The 16,732-nt window shown below is 42.0% G+C and overlaps 2 protein-coding genes across 2 annotated transcripts; both read left to right on the top strand.

Annotated features, from left to right (window-relative positions):
* The first annotated feature begins 789 nt into the window (after positions 1-789).
* psmb4 (proteasome subunit beta 4) lies at positions 790-5,899 on the top strand. Its single transcript, XM_022747434.1, has 8 exons — positions 790-948; positions 2,960-3,086; positions 3,175-3,254; positions 3,455-3,601; positions 3,679-3,760; positions 3,889-4,005; positions 4,662-4,750; positions 5,738-5,899. The coding sequence occupies exons 1-8, from the start codon at positions 824-826 to the stop codon at positions 5,748-5,750; spliced, it is 780 nt and encodes a 259-aa protein (XP_022603155.1). The 5' UTR covers positions 790-823; the 3' UTR covers positions 5,751-5,899.
* A 3,623-nt stretch (positions 5,900-9,522) lies between these two features.
* On the top strand, positions 9,523-15,861 carry LOC111223148 (DNA-binding protein RFX5-like). The gene is made up of 12 exons (XM_022747175.1): positions 9,523-9,644; positions 9,922-9,955; positions 10,073-10,155; positions 10,297-10,419; positions 10,506-10,622; positions 11,054-11,132; positions 11,454-11,652; positions 11,975-12,057; positions 12,149-12,274; positions 12,409-12,525; positions 12,592-13,254; positions 15,853-15,861. Exons 1-12 carry the CDS (start codon positions 9,523-9,525, stop codon positions 15,859-15,861), a joined length of 1,755 nt encoding a protein of 584 aa, XP_022602896.1.
* The last annotated feature ends 871 nt before the right edge of the window (positions 15,862-16,732 follow it).

Below are 16,732 nucleotides of genomic sequence, written 5' to 3'. Positions count from 1 at the left end.
GAAAATTACATGATTACACAATTTTGTAACCACATTTAAGAATATTTTAAGCTTATATTTTGAAATGTTGAAAGAGTTTAAATGATGTTATGGTTGATTTTAATTTCTCCTGTTGTTTTCACCAAATCACAAAATATGTCATAATTTACTACATTGTCATTTAATTTCCAGTATCTACTTTTCTGTGTTTTGCTACCTGCTAAATGGATTTTCATAATTGGTTTTAAGTCATTTTAGTTTCATTTCAAGAGTTGAATATTGCTGTATAAAATACAGACTTTGTGTTATCTTATATGAAAACTGGGAATATCCATCAATATATATATATATATACATATATCCATACCAATAAAGATATATAAAGGTATATGACATGAATATACATAAAAATAAATAATATCAAAAAGATAAAGCCATATAAATTTAAATAACATAAGGTTATATAAAGATATATATGTAAAAAAGATAGTATAATTGAAGATTAAGGTGACAGTGAAAGCACAGTGACATGTTATTTTTGTCATGCCCCTCAACTATCAATTGGTGTATCCTTCATTGCTGAGTCATTTACGTCATATGAGGTATATATACATATATATACCTCATATGACGTATATATACACACATACTGTATATTTATATTGTATATGTACATTTTATATAGGCTGTATACCTTTCTTTCTTTATCTTTATACACAGTCAATTTGCGAAAAACTCATGTTGTTGTTCCTCCCTACAGCAGGTGGCAGTAAAGCTCCACCCCGTGACGTCTAACCAGCTCGTCAAGAAGACGCTGTGTCGTAACTTCCCCCAGATATTCAACATGGAGTGCGGTCTGAAGCTGAATTTCTGGGAAGACGGACCAAAGCCCGGGCAATTTTATTCTTTCCCCGGCGGCAGCAGCAGCAGTGGATCGGGAACAGCATGCGGGCCGGTCAGACACACACTGTGAGTGATCCGCTCCAACAAAATCGGAGCCGTTTACCGTTAATTCAAGCCGGAGCTCCGCTGTCGGTTTCGATTTGCGCTCCGCTGCAGTGCTGTATCATCATGGAGGAGGCTAACTAATGCTAAGCTAACAGTCGGTTTACACTTGTTCTTCCAGTTATTGCTCCTCAGCACAGACACTTGATGACTTTTTAATCATTAAATGAACAAGTGAGAATTGATATTTACGATTTTAAAGCTGTAAATACCGCAGTTTGTTCTGTTTGTCTCCGTTTTGCTGACTAATTGTTAGCTGTGGTAGCTTGCCTCGTATTTATTACATTTTCCAGATGTGAAACTCGGACCTAACTAATCTTAACTCCTCTACAAGTCAAATTAATGTGTTTTAAATTGGATTTACTTGAACACGGTAAAGAACTCATCTTGTTATCTCACGTAGGAAACGGATTAAATGGAGCTCTGAGTGACAGTGATAGATTTATTATTTACACGGATGATGTTCCTAAAATTAGTTAATATTAGGAACATCATCCTAATACCTCTGTCCACTGGGTAAACTAAACATCACAAACACCTCAGAATAAAAAGGTTGGCACAGTTTAAGCTGCTTTAGTGAAACTACGGTTGAATCACCTTTTTAAAACAAACGTAATAGTCACAGTAAACTGTGACTGGATATTTCATATATGTAGCAGAACAGGTGTTGAAATGATAATGAATATTGATAAATCTGCCAATTTTTTTTTTTGATTAATTGTGCAAAATGCCCACTGCAGTATGGTGATTAGATATCTTGTGTGGCTAACACCAGAATCCAAAAATAATATTCCACGATAAGATAAGGACCAGAGAAGCAGCAAATTATCACAAATCTAAGACCCTGAAACCATTAGGTGTTTGGTATATTTGCTTGAAAATGACTTGAATGATTAATTGATTATTATCAAGTAGTTGCTGAGTAATTTTTTTTTTTTTTTTTTTTTTTTACAAATTGATGAGCTGATTAATTGTTGCAGCTCCAATTATGACATAGCACAGAATAGTATTTGTAAATCTATACACTTTTGAATGAAATCTCGAGATCTGAAAATGTTTTTACCTACCAATTATTTCCAACTTTAACAGTGGGGATGGTAATGTTTTCATTGTTAGTTGGAACTTCCACAGAGGTGGTCTTGAGTACTGTGGCAGGTGTCTGTCTATGAACAGATTTTGTCACCGTGATAGTGTCACAACCTGTAAGATACAGTCATGAAACCTTACCGGTTTGTAGTTGAGATCAAAATGAAGGTTAAGTTTGAAGATGGGTGTGGTCTGTCAACATTGACAGTGTGATCCCATCTCTAGGTCTCTAGTTTCATCTTGTCTTGTCTTAATTTTAAATTGATCTCGTTTAATTTTATTTACACAATATTAATATATGTTGTGATCAAAGTGCCCAAAGTTAATAGCAGAAACGACTGCCTCACATGGCCCTGCCAAGAATTATTACATCTTTATGAAAATTAATAGAGCTGCAAAGATTTATTGATTACTCGATCGAGAGAAAATCCATCTGCGACTATTTTTGATAATCAAACATTTCCTGGCTGCAACTTCTCAAATGCAATCATTTGCTACTTTTCTTTGTCATATCTGACAATAAACTGAATATATTTAGGTTTTGAGGTGTTGATCAAGTAAAGCAAGCAATGTGAAAACATCACACTGGGCTGTGGGATCCATTATTTTTCACAATTTTCTTACATTTTATTGACAAAATTATTAAATTGTGGAATCAGCAGAATAATTTATAATGAAAATAAGCCCGGATGTTTTATACTAGGCCTGTTAAGTTTCAGGAAACATGTTATTGACCTGCAACTTGAGCTTAAAGAATGAGTTGGTTCAAAGTTTTCTTTCTGAAATCAGCAGAGTGAGAGCAGATATTTGATTTAAATCATCAGTGCAGCACTAAAACAGCAGATTGTTTCTAAGGATAAAATAACCTTCATCCTATCTCTCTCCACAGTAACCCAATGGTCACCGGGACGTCGGTGCTCGGTGTGAAGTTCACAGGCGGCGTCATCATCGCGGCAGACATGTTGGGTTCGTATGGCTCTCTGGCTCGATTCAGGAACATCTCCCGCCTCATGAAGGTGACGATCACTGTTGACAAAATGTGAGCTGTAGATGTGAATGAATGTGATCTGTCTGAGCAATACTGAAGAGGTATTTCTGTTTCAGGTGAACAGCAACACCATCCTTGGAGCTTCAGGAGACTACGCCGACTACCAGTATCTCAAACAGGTCATCGAACAGATGGTGTAAGCTGCTGATCTCACACCAACACAAATGCAACCCGTCTTTGTCTTAACATTTTTTTTCTCTGTGGTTCAGAGTGTCAAAATACCTATTACAAAGTATTATGGTCTTCTGCTTTAAACTGTAACATTAGGTCTAACTTTCAGATGTCAGGAGACAGTTATTAGGAAAACTGATCCACTGTTCTCTCTCTCTCTGTCAGGATCGATGAGGAGCTGCTGGGTGATGGTCACAGCTACAGTCCGAAGGCAGTCCACTCTTGGCTGACCAGAGTTATGTACAACCGTCGCAGCAGGATGAATCCTCTGTGGAACACCGTGGTGATCGGAGGATTCTACAACGGCGAGAGGTGAGATCTCAGAATGGTTCCGTCAGTCTGCTTGTGTGGTTTTTACATGATAATTAACCAACCAAACTTCTGTCTAGTTTCCTCGGTTATGTGGACAAGCTGGGTGTGGCCTATGAGGCTCCCACAGTGGCCACTGGCTTTGGAGCATACTTGGCTCAGGTAAAGAGTTGTGCTTCTCTTTCTTTTGGTGACATTTAGAGACAGTGTTCTTGTTTGAGTGCAGCTTATGTTATGTAATTAATGGATTGAAAAAGAAGCATTTAGTGTATGTGTGTGTGTTTGTGTAGCCTCTGATGAGGGAGGTGTTGGAGAACAAGGTGGAGATCACTAAGCAGGAGGCTCGGGACCTGGTGGAGCGCTGCCTCAAAGTGCTTTACTACAGAGACGCTCGTTCCTACAACAGGGTGAGTTCACTTCACCTCTCCAATAACTGATCCCAGGTCTGCTGTTTTAAAGTCACACCAGACTTTAAAGACCGCTGAAAATCTTTGCTTTCAACCTCTCACCTGGCTACAGTGATGTCATGTGTACTCCATGACACTGTGACATCACTGTTGGGTGTGGTTACAGGTGCAGACAACATTTCTGACCACCCCTAACCACACACACCAGTGATCCTGGATGCAGTCAGAGATGAAACAGACAAACCCTGGTTTTCAGCTTCAGCCTGGGATTCAGTTTGCACATAATAACAACACTGACAGTATGAATCCTTCAAGTAATAAAGCACAGTCCACAACATACAATATATAGAATGATTCTTTAACAAAACCATAACTGAAGAAACTGTTGATGAAACTGAGCAAGTCAGGGGTGAATTACTTGTTTATATATAGATATTTATTTATTTGGCAAACAATTATTTATTTAAAGTTGTTTTTATTCAAAATGTCAAAGTTTTATTTTTTCCAAAAAGCGCAACAAGAAGAGTAAAACACAGTGCTGTCGTTACCTTTGACATTTTTATACCACAGAACTGCACAGAAAGTTATTTTGACAGTTTGAATTGGATGTTTTATTTGCTCTGAATGACTGATGTGACAATTGTTTTCTATTTTAGCATGAGATTGCCATAGTAACAGAGGAGGGCGTGGAGATCATTGGTCCTCTGTCTTCTGAAACCAACTGGGACATCGCTCACATGGTCAGGTAGGGTCTAAAGTCACAGCTCTGGACCCTGAGAAACAGAAACAAGTGCTCCAACAGCTATATACATGGTGGTGCCCTCAATAATAAGACGATGCCACAGTCCTGCACGGGTCCAATGTTACAAACCCAGAACCACCCCGTTAATAAAACACACAATCACACACTTTAAACTCATCCAGGTTGTTTTTACTCGAGGTTTACATGATGCCCTGTCTCATGCAGAAGTCTCAGTTAGCTCCCACCTGTTGATGATGTAATGCAGAGACACAAAGACAACTGATGGTGCAGTGATCACTGAATGCTGCCGACAGTCAGCTGCTGTCTCAGTTCTGGACTGATGATAAAAGGAAGTCGTAGGAATTCACACAAAAAATTGTTCTGGTTTAGATGTTTAATAAAAAAAAATTTAAAAAAATTCTATGAAGTGTAGTTCACCTGCTGCTAACCTGCATGTATTTAATTTTTTACCTGTGAATTAAAATGAAAATATTTGTTTACCCCACATCTCGACCTGGTGCAGGACACTCCCTGAAATCTTCGATTAAATTAAACGACAGGTGCTATCCCCCTTCCACATACAGATGTAGTCTGTGTTTTAGCAGTTACTTCTCATTTAGGACTAACATATACATCATGTGCTGTAGCTACTTCACATTCAAAATGTTGCGGCTTTGATCAAAAAGGTGGCATCTGTGGGTTTTTACCTTGAAGCAGCTGGAGGGATTGAGAATTGATAGCTTATTGTCCCTTCAGCAAGACATAGCTTCATCATGGGCACATATACCACTTGGTAACATATAATAGATGATTGATTGAATGAAATAGATAACCAATAGAATTCACCATATTTCTCTGTTGATACAAACCATGTCAGGATGTTTTGTAATGAAAGAGTCTTAATAATTCAAATTTTTAAGTATTTCTGATAGTGTTTCCTCTTGATTCTGGTGTCACTTAGTATTGACTTGTGTCTCTGTTTCTCTGCAGCGGGTTTGAATGAAGACGAGCTACGACTGATGAGGCCTCGCTCTTTCTCTGCTGCATCACAGCCAATGACCGCTCACATGCATCTTATCTATTACAGTTTAGGTTTTTTCTGATGTTCAGTGTCTCTTTTGTATAATGGAAATAAATGTCATAAATCAAAAAAAGCTTGTTTTCTGCTTTTTCTTGTGTCTTGTGTGTTCAGATATGGTCACCTCCCAAAAGCTGACACATTAAAAACATGTAAATTTCTGCCCAGTAAATTATGCATCACACTATATTTCATATTACCTAAAGTTGGACAGTACTATTTAATAACTATTCATAATGTGTTGGGTGCTTTTGATCAGTGTTTTGTACATGAACATCTTGTGGTGAATGTCCAGATTTTGAACCATTTCCAGTTCATATCTCATCAGAACTGGGCTTTTTTTTATATAGATACATATATATACTAAAATATTTGTTTCATTGTAATCCATACTAAAATTCTCAGTTTCCTGATAAAATGGTTTTATTTCCCCTGAGAGATTTTAGATAAATTGTAAATTTGGTCCATAGACTAATCAACAATACAACAGTAAATAAAAAGCATTTGGCCTTATGTTAATATAGATTGCATATGTAAAGCTAGCCTCTTTATGTTTGTGCCTTCTCTGTTTTTCTCTGAATTGTATAATATTTCAACAAAGAGACACGTTTAATACATTATTAAATGTTTATTTGAAGCGCTTTCGCTTTCATTGTCTAAACAGGCGGCTGTTGCTATGCAGATTTCACGAGATAAATTCATCTGCTTTGTAACTGGGCAGACCAGGAAAACGCGTCCAATTAGAATAATCCCTGTCAGAAAAATAATTCTGCTCGACGAATGGAATTTCACCCACTTTTGGTATCCGGGTGGATTTGTGACAGCGCACCAATCGGAATAGACGTCAGCTTTGTAGTCAGGCAGACATAACAAAGTCGTCCAATCACAAAAAAATCTGAAAGGGGATTTTTGCTGTATCTTGGCTCAGGTACTTTCTTTTTCTTTTTTAAAATAATTACTCAAATAGGACTCACTGAACAGATCATACATTAATAACAGAATAAATTAACTGTCATTGGGAATTATTTTGAAATTAAAAATAGCGTCTTAAAATATATTTAAGGGGTGTTTCAGTGCTTGGTAGCTAATGCTATCAGATAGCAACCAGCTAGGCTAGTTAGCTAGCATCTTATGCTTCGTAGCGAGCTTGTAGCTAGCCATGTCGGAGCGCGGCAAACAGCGTTAGCTGAACGATCCTGTCCTCCTCCGTTAGACATGGTTCTCTCCGTTTCTAAAACGTTTGTCTGGTCTGCCTGTATTAAAAACAGCTGACGTGTTGGGGTGTCGCTGTCTCAGGCTGCTAATGCAGAGGGTGTCTGTGGTCCGATAGCCTGCTAGCTGGGCAGTAACATGTTGCTGGGTCGATGTGTGTTCATAGTAAATGTCAGGCACATGACTACCGGCGCTACGCCCGCTGTAAACACGGCCGTCAGGCATGACACCGGGAGCACGGCGGTCACATTTCGGCCGCTGACACGTTTGCATCTCTGGCTAATGTTAGCGGGTGTGAGGAGTGAGTGTGGCCGGCAGCGGGCTGTGTTTTGCGCCACAGAAACATGCCTCCCGCTCCGCTAGTAGTAGTAACGTTTAACGGCACCGTGACAGCCGGCATGTGTCTCTTCCCGGTAGCCAGCTAGCCTTTTTTAGCGGTTGTTACCGGGCTGAAATCTGAGCTGAACAATGTGGTGTAATGTTAAAATGCAGTGTGCAGCTCCGGCGCGTCTGCAGGTGCTGCAGTACCGGGAAAGAGACGGGAGCTACCCGGCTGTCTGTCTCCGGTCAACAGACAGCACTGTCAGACAGGGTGTTACGCAGGGTGCGTGCTAGATTAAAAAAATCTTTGAAAAGTATTGAATCCACTGCCCTCAAAAGAGGGTCACAGGGTTTTTAAAAGTCTTAAATTTTATTTACGGAGTAAATGTTTTTTCTCTCCTGCTGTGACAGTGACAGCTGGACTGTCAGGAGACAGACGTGAGGAAGCTCCTCCACTCAGAATGTGTTGATTTCAGCAAAAAGTTAAATTGGCAAATTAATTATTTATTTTTTGATTATTCAACCTCATACAGAGGCTCTGGCCCAGAGACCAGAGGGTTCCAGGGGCCTGTTCGATAATCTATACAGGTCAAGGTCACATATGATTGTTAAATCCAGCTGGGCAGTACAGACAGAAATGTCACATTAATATAAATAAATTCATGTACTAGTAAAATAATTACAGTTGTTTTTTTCATGTTTGTTTTCAGGTGTGACTGTTAAACAGGTGTTGAACTGTTTCTATGTGATTTTAAAAGTCTTAAATTCAGTTTTGTGAACACTGCAGAAACGTGCTCAGAGAAATTATCCAGCTGTGAAGGAGTTACTCCTTTAAGTCTGAAGGTTATATTATCAGTGTCTCCACAGGTCACCTAGAAGTGAGCCCTGAAAACAGTAGTTCATTGTGTCAGGGATGGATGTGAAGACACTGTCAAGCTGGCACATGACCTAGTAGCAGCTACCATAACAACCAAGGTCATAAAGATATGATAAATGTAGCATCCTGATGGAGGGTGTTGATTCTTCCCTGTTGATTCTTCACACCTGTATGGAGAGGTGCTGGGGTCCAGTGAAGAGTATACTTGTTGGACCTGTAGTGAGTTGTGTTAATACGCCTTGCAGGGAGGTTGAGCTACAGAAATGGGTGTTAACTTAATAATTAACATCTCTTTTCTCCTCGATGCACCGAGCTTCAATAAATACACGTGTGTCTCCTGAAACTTTATACATCACAAGTTAATTAGTTCACAAACTCATGTTAAGCAACGATTGACATGTTTCCAGCACTGAGTTATCTACGTGTCTAAAAACTCTTCTTCACGTTGCTGAGAGATTGTTAAAGTAATCTTTATTTGCTTTAACAGCTTATATGTTTTTACAACTGCATCATTTTCCCCGAACAAAAATCTAATACTATATGGTCATAGGTGGACATGTATATTAAATATAGGACAGTATATATTCACACTTAACTGTGACAAAATTCTGAAAACATGATTTTAATTTAACATTTTGGATCATTGTGTGTAGGGTGATTCAGTCAATTTCAATATGAACCTATACAGCATTAAGTATACAACATGTGAAGGGGCATAAATGCTTTTTAATTATCTGGCAATGTCTCAGGATATTTCCCCAAAACTCAGCTTGACAGTTTGCTATCTGTGGAGACTCAACTACAACTGTGAATGAAGGTCTGCTGGTTTGAACTGAATTTGTTGGCACAGTATGAGTTTATTCTAGCAGCTATTTCCATTTATATACTGATTCAGATTTTTTTTTTATTAGTTTTTTATTGTTAAGAAAATAGTGAAAAAAGGCCAACACTAATACTCAGTACCCAAGGTGACATCTTCAAAGCAGCTCAAGGGAACCAGAGTTTTTTTTATGATTCTTCCTCATGAAACAATAAATAGATTATTAAAATTATTGCTGATTGATTGAAAAAATGTCAGTTGTCAGTTTATTTTCTGTGAAAATCTTAATTCAAAGTTCAGTCACTGTTTCCTCAGCCTTCAACCACATATCAGTGAGGGCAGATCTCACTTATCCTGGAAATAAATGTGGACGCAACCTTTCTAAATGAGTCACATGGATGTGTTTGTGTTTGTGTCGCTGTGACCCCCCTCAGATGGTGGTGCTCAGCACTGGTTAGTTGGTCCAGATGTCGGAGGACCAGCGGCACCCACGGGCTGAAGCCTCCCGTCGGGGGGAGGGCAGTCTGGAGGCAGGGGAGGGCGACACTGAGCCCAGCATGCTCCTACAGAAACTCAAGAACAACATCTCGTAAGTCGATTTTGCTGTCAAGATTTAAGGCCTTGAAAGTTTTTGAAACTGAATGGATGTTTTGAAAGAACAAATTTTTCCATTTAGGTCCAAACACACAGCCTGGACTGAACTAAACAGAACATTAATGTCTAGCTTATGGGCACTTCAGTTCATTAAAGGATCAGTCTGTAGATTTTCCACCTCAGTGTTCAGGACACACCTGTTTCCACCACATCCTGCTCATCTCTGACTAAACATGAACAGGTTTCTGATTGGTGTGCTCTCTGTCTTGCAGTAAGAGTGTTCAGACCAAAGTGGATCAGATCCTGGTAAGAATCACACTGTTGTCCTGTTTAGTGAAACCTGTTAATGACACACAGCAGATCAGAAATGTATGCAGCTCCCCTCATAGCTCAAGTGTGACCTGTTCTGTTCTGCTTTAACAGCAAGACGTTCAGCGTTTCTCTGACAATGACAAGCTGTACCTGTACCTCCAGCTGCCCTCCGGACCCAGCTCTGGAGACAAGAGGTCTGCTGTTTGACAAAGAAATGTTTTAATCACATGTAATTTGACAGGAATACAGAAGTGTGTTTGCCACTGAACTTTGCTCTGTGTGTGTGTGTGTGTGTGTGTGTGTGTGTGTGTGTGTGTGTGTGTGTGTGTGTGTAGTGGTGGTGACTCCAGCTCCTTCAACACTGCCGACCAGCTTCACACCTGTAATTGGATCCGCAGTCACCTGGAAGAACACTCAGACACCTGCCTGCCCAAACAGGACGTCTATGAGACATACAAGTGAGAAAACCCACACAGACACACAACTTATGTTTTCTAAAGTTGTTGTCGGGTCATGTGATCTGTCATGACTCTGTGTCCTCCAGGAGATACTGCGAGAACCTGCAGCATCGTCCTCTGAGCGCCGCCAACTTCGGGAAGATCATCAGAGACATTTTCCCCAACATCAAAGCCCGGCGGCTTGGAGGCAGAGGACAGTCCAAATATCCTTTGACCCGGACACGCCCGACTTACAATTTAGATTTTTGTTCTTTCTTTTCTGAGTGATTTGAGTTTTGTTGATTTTTCTTGACAAAAACTGAAGAAACTTTTTTTTTTGTCCTCATTTTTAAATCTTCTAAGCATTTTGAAGTTGCAGGAGTTGCCCTTGTTGTATTACACATGGTTACAGGTGTGTTTAAGGCTAAAGGTAAAAGGTACTGTGTACCTGTTCTCACACAGTGTCCATGTGAAAGATGATACAGGCTGGTTTCACTGATCAGGAGCTGCAGTGTGTGATTCTGCAGGTGGTTGACTAAGACTTGACTCTTGCTGTGATGATGTAGTTTGATGCCGAGGCCTGGTGCTCACAGGCTGCACAGGTCAGTCTCTGTCAATGCTGCTGGTTGAATTCCCTAACCTACCCGGCTGATACGTACTGTTACAGCGGCATCAGGAGAAAGACAGTCCTCAACATGCCTCTGCTGCCCAACCTGGACCTGAAGAATGACCCGGTACTCACACACACATTCACACACACATGCCACAATTGCGGTCTGAGTAGAAGCTTCTTGTTTTGTCAGTGGTTCCTGGGTGTGATATGTTTTGTTATGTATGATATGTTGTTTGAAGGAGGTTGCTGTGGTGTTCAGGGTCCTGATTTTATTTTTATTTATTTTAATTCCATTTGTGGTTTAAATGTGAAATAAAAACGTAATGCAAAAATTCTAACGGAAATCAGACCCTTAATGTCCATGAACATCCTCCGGAGTTGTTGTAGAAGTTTCAGCTGAGTCCTGCTGACATTCCCTCCTCTTCATCCTCGTCGTCCTCAGGCGGAGCTGACCGAGCTGGTCCAGACCTACAAACAGGAAGTGACAGAAGCGGCATGCGAGCTGATCTGTGATTGGGCACAGAAGATCCTGAAGCGTTCCTTCGACACGGTGGTGGAGATCGCTCGTTACCTGATCCAGGAACACATTGTCAACCCTCGCTGCAGCCAGGCCGAGCTGGTCACCTCCGCAGCACTCGCAGGTCTGACGCACACAAACTGTCTTGATTGATGAAGCAAATTTGTGTTGCGTTCACATCTGCTACGACATCAAATACTTCTGAAGAGCATTAATTTACAAGCTGCGTGGTTTTTAGCTCAAAACCTGCAACACAGACAATCCAACATGGATGTGGAGAAACACATCAGGGGTTTCTTCCATATTTAAGGTCTCAAATGCAGCGACCGAGGTTGTTAGTCCTGTCTGATGTCACATTATGTCCCTCTGTGGTCCATGACAGTGACACGGACCATCTGCTGCTGTTTGTCAAGAGATGATAGACTCATGTTTGTGTCTGTCTTTAGGAGGTCCGGCCAAACCCCACAAGGTCATCAAGAAGACGCCGGTCATCTCTAAAGCTGAGGGTGATGGAGCTGCAGATCAGAAGGTACTCACTCGTGTTTGTGTTCAGTCACTGACCACAGTCTGTCTGTCTGTCTGTCTGTCTCTGCTGCTCACGGCTTCCTGTCTGTCTGCAGAAGGAACTCGGAGACTCATCCACCTTGTCTTCACTGAAGCCATCATCTGGAGACAAATCATCAGCAGCCAAACCCTCCGCCCTGGACACTCCTCCCTCTTCCTCCTCTTCCTCACTGCGCCCTGCGGTAAGTCAACACCTCAGCATGTCTGCACCTGTGTCCAACTGACCAATTGAAATCACTTTGTTTAGTTTTTTTCCACAGTTATCAATAAACAAATCAATAAGTGATATAAATAACTGATTGTTGATGTGGTGCAGGTGGAGGCCTTCATGAAGCAGTTACCCAGAATCCTCCCTCGGAGCTCCATCCCTGATAAGACTCAGCTCTCGGTCCGCTCCTCTCCGCCCTCGCTGGCACCCAAAGACGCCTCAGGTGTCGGGGGGGCATCTGGACCTGGAGGTCCGGCTGCAGCCGCTGCCGCTAGCGGGGGTGGGGTGAAGGTCATTGCCATGGCGACACTGCCCCAGCAGCAGGGCGGGCCAGTCCCATTGATGATCCTGCCTCAGAGCTGCCTGTCCTACGAGAGGGAGAAAGTGGCGCCACCTCCACCACCACCTCCTCCTCCTCAGCAGCATCACGCCCCAGCAGCCCCCACCTCTGTGGTCCAGAAGGTACGAGGGAATGCCAACAAGCGCCCCCTGGAGGTGGTGACATCAGGTGGTGCATCAGGTGTGTCCAGTGGCTCAGCTGCCAACGCTCCTCCGGTGAAACGAAAACGTGGACGACCGAGAAAACCTAGGCCGGAGGACGCCTTGCCTGCTCCTCCACCTCCTCCTGCTGCTGCTCTTCCTCCTCCGCCCCCACCTCCTGCACCTCCTTCACACCCTCCCATCATCACCTCGCTGACTGGCGGTGTCATCCAGAAAGCCTCTTCCTCCGCGTCCTCCTCCTCGCAGCCAGTACTGGAGCTGGTGATTCAGGACCAGTCTGGGCTGGTTCTGAGTCAGCTGCCGGCGGTGTCAGAGCACCGCGGGGTGGTGGTGCAGTGTCAGCCGAGCGGGGCAGCAGAACCAGACCGCCACAGCCGGCAGCTGCTGCTGCTCCAGAGTCCAGGGAACCCCAGCTGGGAGCTGGCTGCGTCGGGTCGGACCCCAAAGGTGGAGGTGATCCAGAAAGCTCCGAGACCGAGCAATAACAACAGCAGCACCACCCCTCCACCTGCAGCACACCTCCAGCCTCCTCCTGTTCCCCTGCCCACAGTGCATGAGGAGCGGGGGGAGGTGGAGATTACGCTGACGCCAATGGAGCTGTACATCAACCCACTGATGCCTCCTTCCACCTCCATCTCTTCCTCTTCTTCTGCTGCTCCTGCCCCCTCCTCCTCCACCTCCTCCACCACAGTGGTGAAGAGTGAGGAGGAGGATGGGGGAGAGGGCAGCAGCACCTCCTCAAAGAGAGAGGGACACTAGCTCTCATCACTCTTCTTCCTCCTTTGTCTTTTTTATCAGCCCTCCACCCTCACTCAGCTTTTACCTCACCTGCAACACAGCCCCGCCCCCTTACCTCTCCTCTTCCTAATTGGTGGAAATCCCAGATTGGTGACAGCAGAGAGCCAATCAAGGAGGATAAATGAAGCCAAAACCTCGACACGCTGTCCTTCCACTGACTCCCATTGCACTTGTAAACAGACTGGACGCTGTTAGAAACCTGTGATACTTTAACTGCATGTCTGTCTGTCTGTCTGTCTGTCTGTCTGTCTGTCTGTCTGTCTGTCTGTCTGTCTGTCTGTCAACTGTGGCTGAAACCAGGACAACCACTGCTCAGGTGGAAGAGCCTGAAATCATACCTTCCTCTTTTACCTGGCTTTCTTTCTTCCTTGCCTCCTTACCTCTGCACTCTCCTCCCATTCTCTGTGCTGGGGTTTGGTCATCTGCTTCCACTGCTTCAGATCGATCGATTTGTAGAAAAAAAAACGGACATATAAAAGAAAAGATGTAAAGGAAGGAGGAAAGATGAAAGATAAGAGTAAGAGGGGAAGGAGGTGTGTAGACGGAGTTCAGCCTGAAGTTGATAGATACAGTAGGTACTACGGGTCAGAGCCTTGAGAAGGTTCTTTGTGCTAAATATGAAAGAAATGACCTCTTTAACAGAGCTCGTCCTCGGTTCACCTTCAGTCCAGGTCATAGAAATACTGGAGGAAAAAGATTTGAGGACGTGAAGCAGCTGCTGAAGAGTGACTTTTTGACTGAATGTGAATCGAAGCTCGGCTCTGCTCTCCTCTTTAAAGAGCTCCTCTGTTTTAAACAGCTTGGGTTAGTTGTGTTGTTATTAGTGTTGGTTTAGTAGATCTCTCTCTCTCTCTCTCTCTCTCTCTCTCTCTCTCTCTCTCTGTGTGTGTCTCATAATTACCCATCACCCAAAAATGGTGTAAAATGAGCCATTACATATGAAATTAGGGATATTTTTTAATAATTTATTATTTCACGTTATTTATCAGAAGCACCTGCAAGTCAACAATGGTATCACATCATTTGGTCTTAGATTAATTTCATTAAATTTAAATGACTTTAATGAGAAGATTTTATTTTAATAAATTAAAAAAGGCACAAAAACACCTCATGTCGGTGACGGGTCTGTGGGGCGGTGGCCACGTTTGTTGTAGAGTTGAAGGCTTTCCGTTTCGTGCCTGTGATCGTCAGGGTTGGGTTTTATTTAAATTAGCTGTAACGAGTTGATTCATTGTTTAAGTCATTTTCAAGCATCAGTTCCTAATATTTGATGGATCCAGGTCCAGACGCGCAAATTATATGATGGTTTAAGTCGAACAAAACTAGACCTTTAATGACTTTTTAAAAATAGTTTTCTGATGTTAATAGACCAAACGGTTATTAAAGAGATAATGAGCAGATCAGTTGACAGTGCTTTTGAATCTTTCACTGATTTAAATGACAAGTATCACAAGCAGCAGATGATACTAACTGTAGGCCAAGGAAGATTCAGCAGCTTTGTCTCATTCTCTGTGAGAGTTGTTCAGACTGATACCACTTTACGTCTGTACAGCTGGTTAGCTTAGTTTAGCATAAAGCCCAGCTGGTCACAAAATCCACCTCCCAGCTCCTCTAAAGTTCACTGATGAACCTGTTGTATTTTATTTGTTTGTTTGAAATAGTCCCACACACTAGTGCTGCAACCAATGATCACTTTCAGTATCAATTTATCTGCTCATTCATCGATTTTCAAAATATTTGCAGATTAATTTATTTTATGATTGACTCATCATTGCAGCTCTACACACACCTCCTTTAAAACAACAACTTTTGACACTTCAGTTTCCATGTGCATTAAACAAACATTTAAATATATGTTGTCCATCACTGCTGGAGAATATAACTATTGCACATGATCCTCATGTAAAGAAAGCCGGAGTTTTCAAGTGTTAAATTTGGTCTAAGTTCAACTGATTTACTGTAAATTTAGAAAACAAGATAATACATTTTGACAGGAAGTTCTAAAGAGTGTACTAGAGAAAGTACTAAAGAGGTACTGAGATGTGATACCCAGCCCTTACGACCACAGCAGGACTCGACAGTGTTTTTTCGTTTGAAGTCTAATCACTCTTTTACCCTGAGAGTGAGACGCCAAACATGTAAGACTGATGTTAGCACTTAATTTGCCACAAAATGCCCCCCACATCCTCATTCACCCCCCAGCTGAGCGCGCTGGGATAAACAGTTTGGTGTAATGTGCTCATCTCGTTGCAGCCTCCGTAAACGGAAACAGAAGTTTGAAATTTGTCCTTTCCTGTTGAAGACAAAGGCTTCAGCTCAGGCACAGAGAGCAAAGCACAAAGTTAGCTGCTACGTGTTCACAATGAGCTTCTGTAGCACTCAAGTTTTAGCCTACATAATTAGCCTGCTTAGCTATTGTCGTACGTTGCCATGCGCCCTTTGCACTAACTTCCTGATCACTGTCTGGATCAGCAATGTGACATGACCATTCAGAGGTCCTGCTGTTCTTTCTGGTTTCTGTCATTGACACGAGCTGTGAAACAACAGAAAATCCCATTTGACTGTAAAATGTAAGAAAATGGTGACATCTTCACAGTCCAAAACAACAATATCATGTAATTCTCACCATTGAAAAGTTGGTATTTGGTAATTTTTGGTATTTTTGCTGCAAAATTAACTAAAACAGTTTATTATCCAAATAATTTTCTGTCAGTCGACTGATCATTTTAGCTCTGGACGAACTACCATTAATTTAAGTAGAATTTAAGAAGAAGCAAGAATATTAACATCTTGTGACGACCAGGAACATCTTGGATATTGTTTCATGTTCAAACTTAAACTATGTCATATTGCTGATGTTTGTTCTTCACCTCTGCCAAACTGCCTCTCACTCTGCGTGGGGGCATCTTCTTCATTGTTGGTGCTACAAACCGCAGGGCTTGGTGTTGCCGTCTGTCCTTGCAGTTTTCCATTCTGTCATCAAATTTTTACAAAAAAAACCCTTTTTGTCGAGGTATGAATACAGCTGTGTGTGTGTCCTTGTTTCCCTCTCCGTCCTGTGACAACGAGAGCTTCAGGTCAGTTAAAGGGACACCGAAAACTTTTGACTGTTAAAATCATACTTGTTGCATGA

Source organism: Seriola dumerili, unplaced genomic scaffold (genome assembly GCF_002260705.1).
Source record: "Seriola dumerili isolate Sdu_G_001 unplaced genomic scaffold, Sdu_1.0 BDQW01000110.1, whole genome shotgun sequence".
NCBI lineage: Eukaryota > Metazoa > Chordata > Actinopteri > Carangiformes > Carangidae > Seriola > Seriola dumerili.
This window is presented reverse-complemented; position numbering and strand designations above follow the sequence as displayed.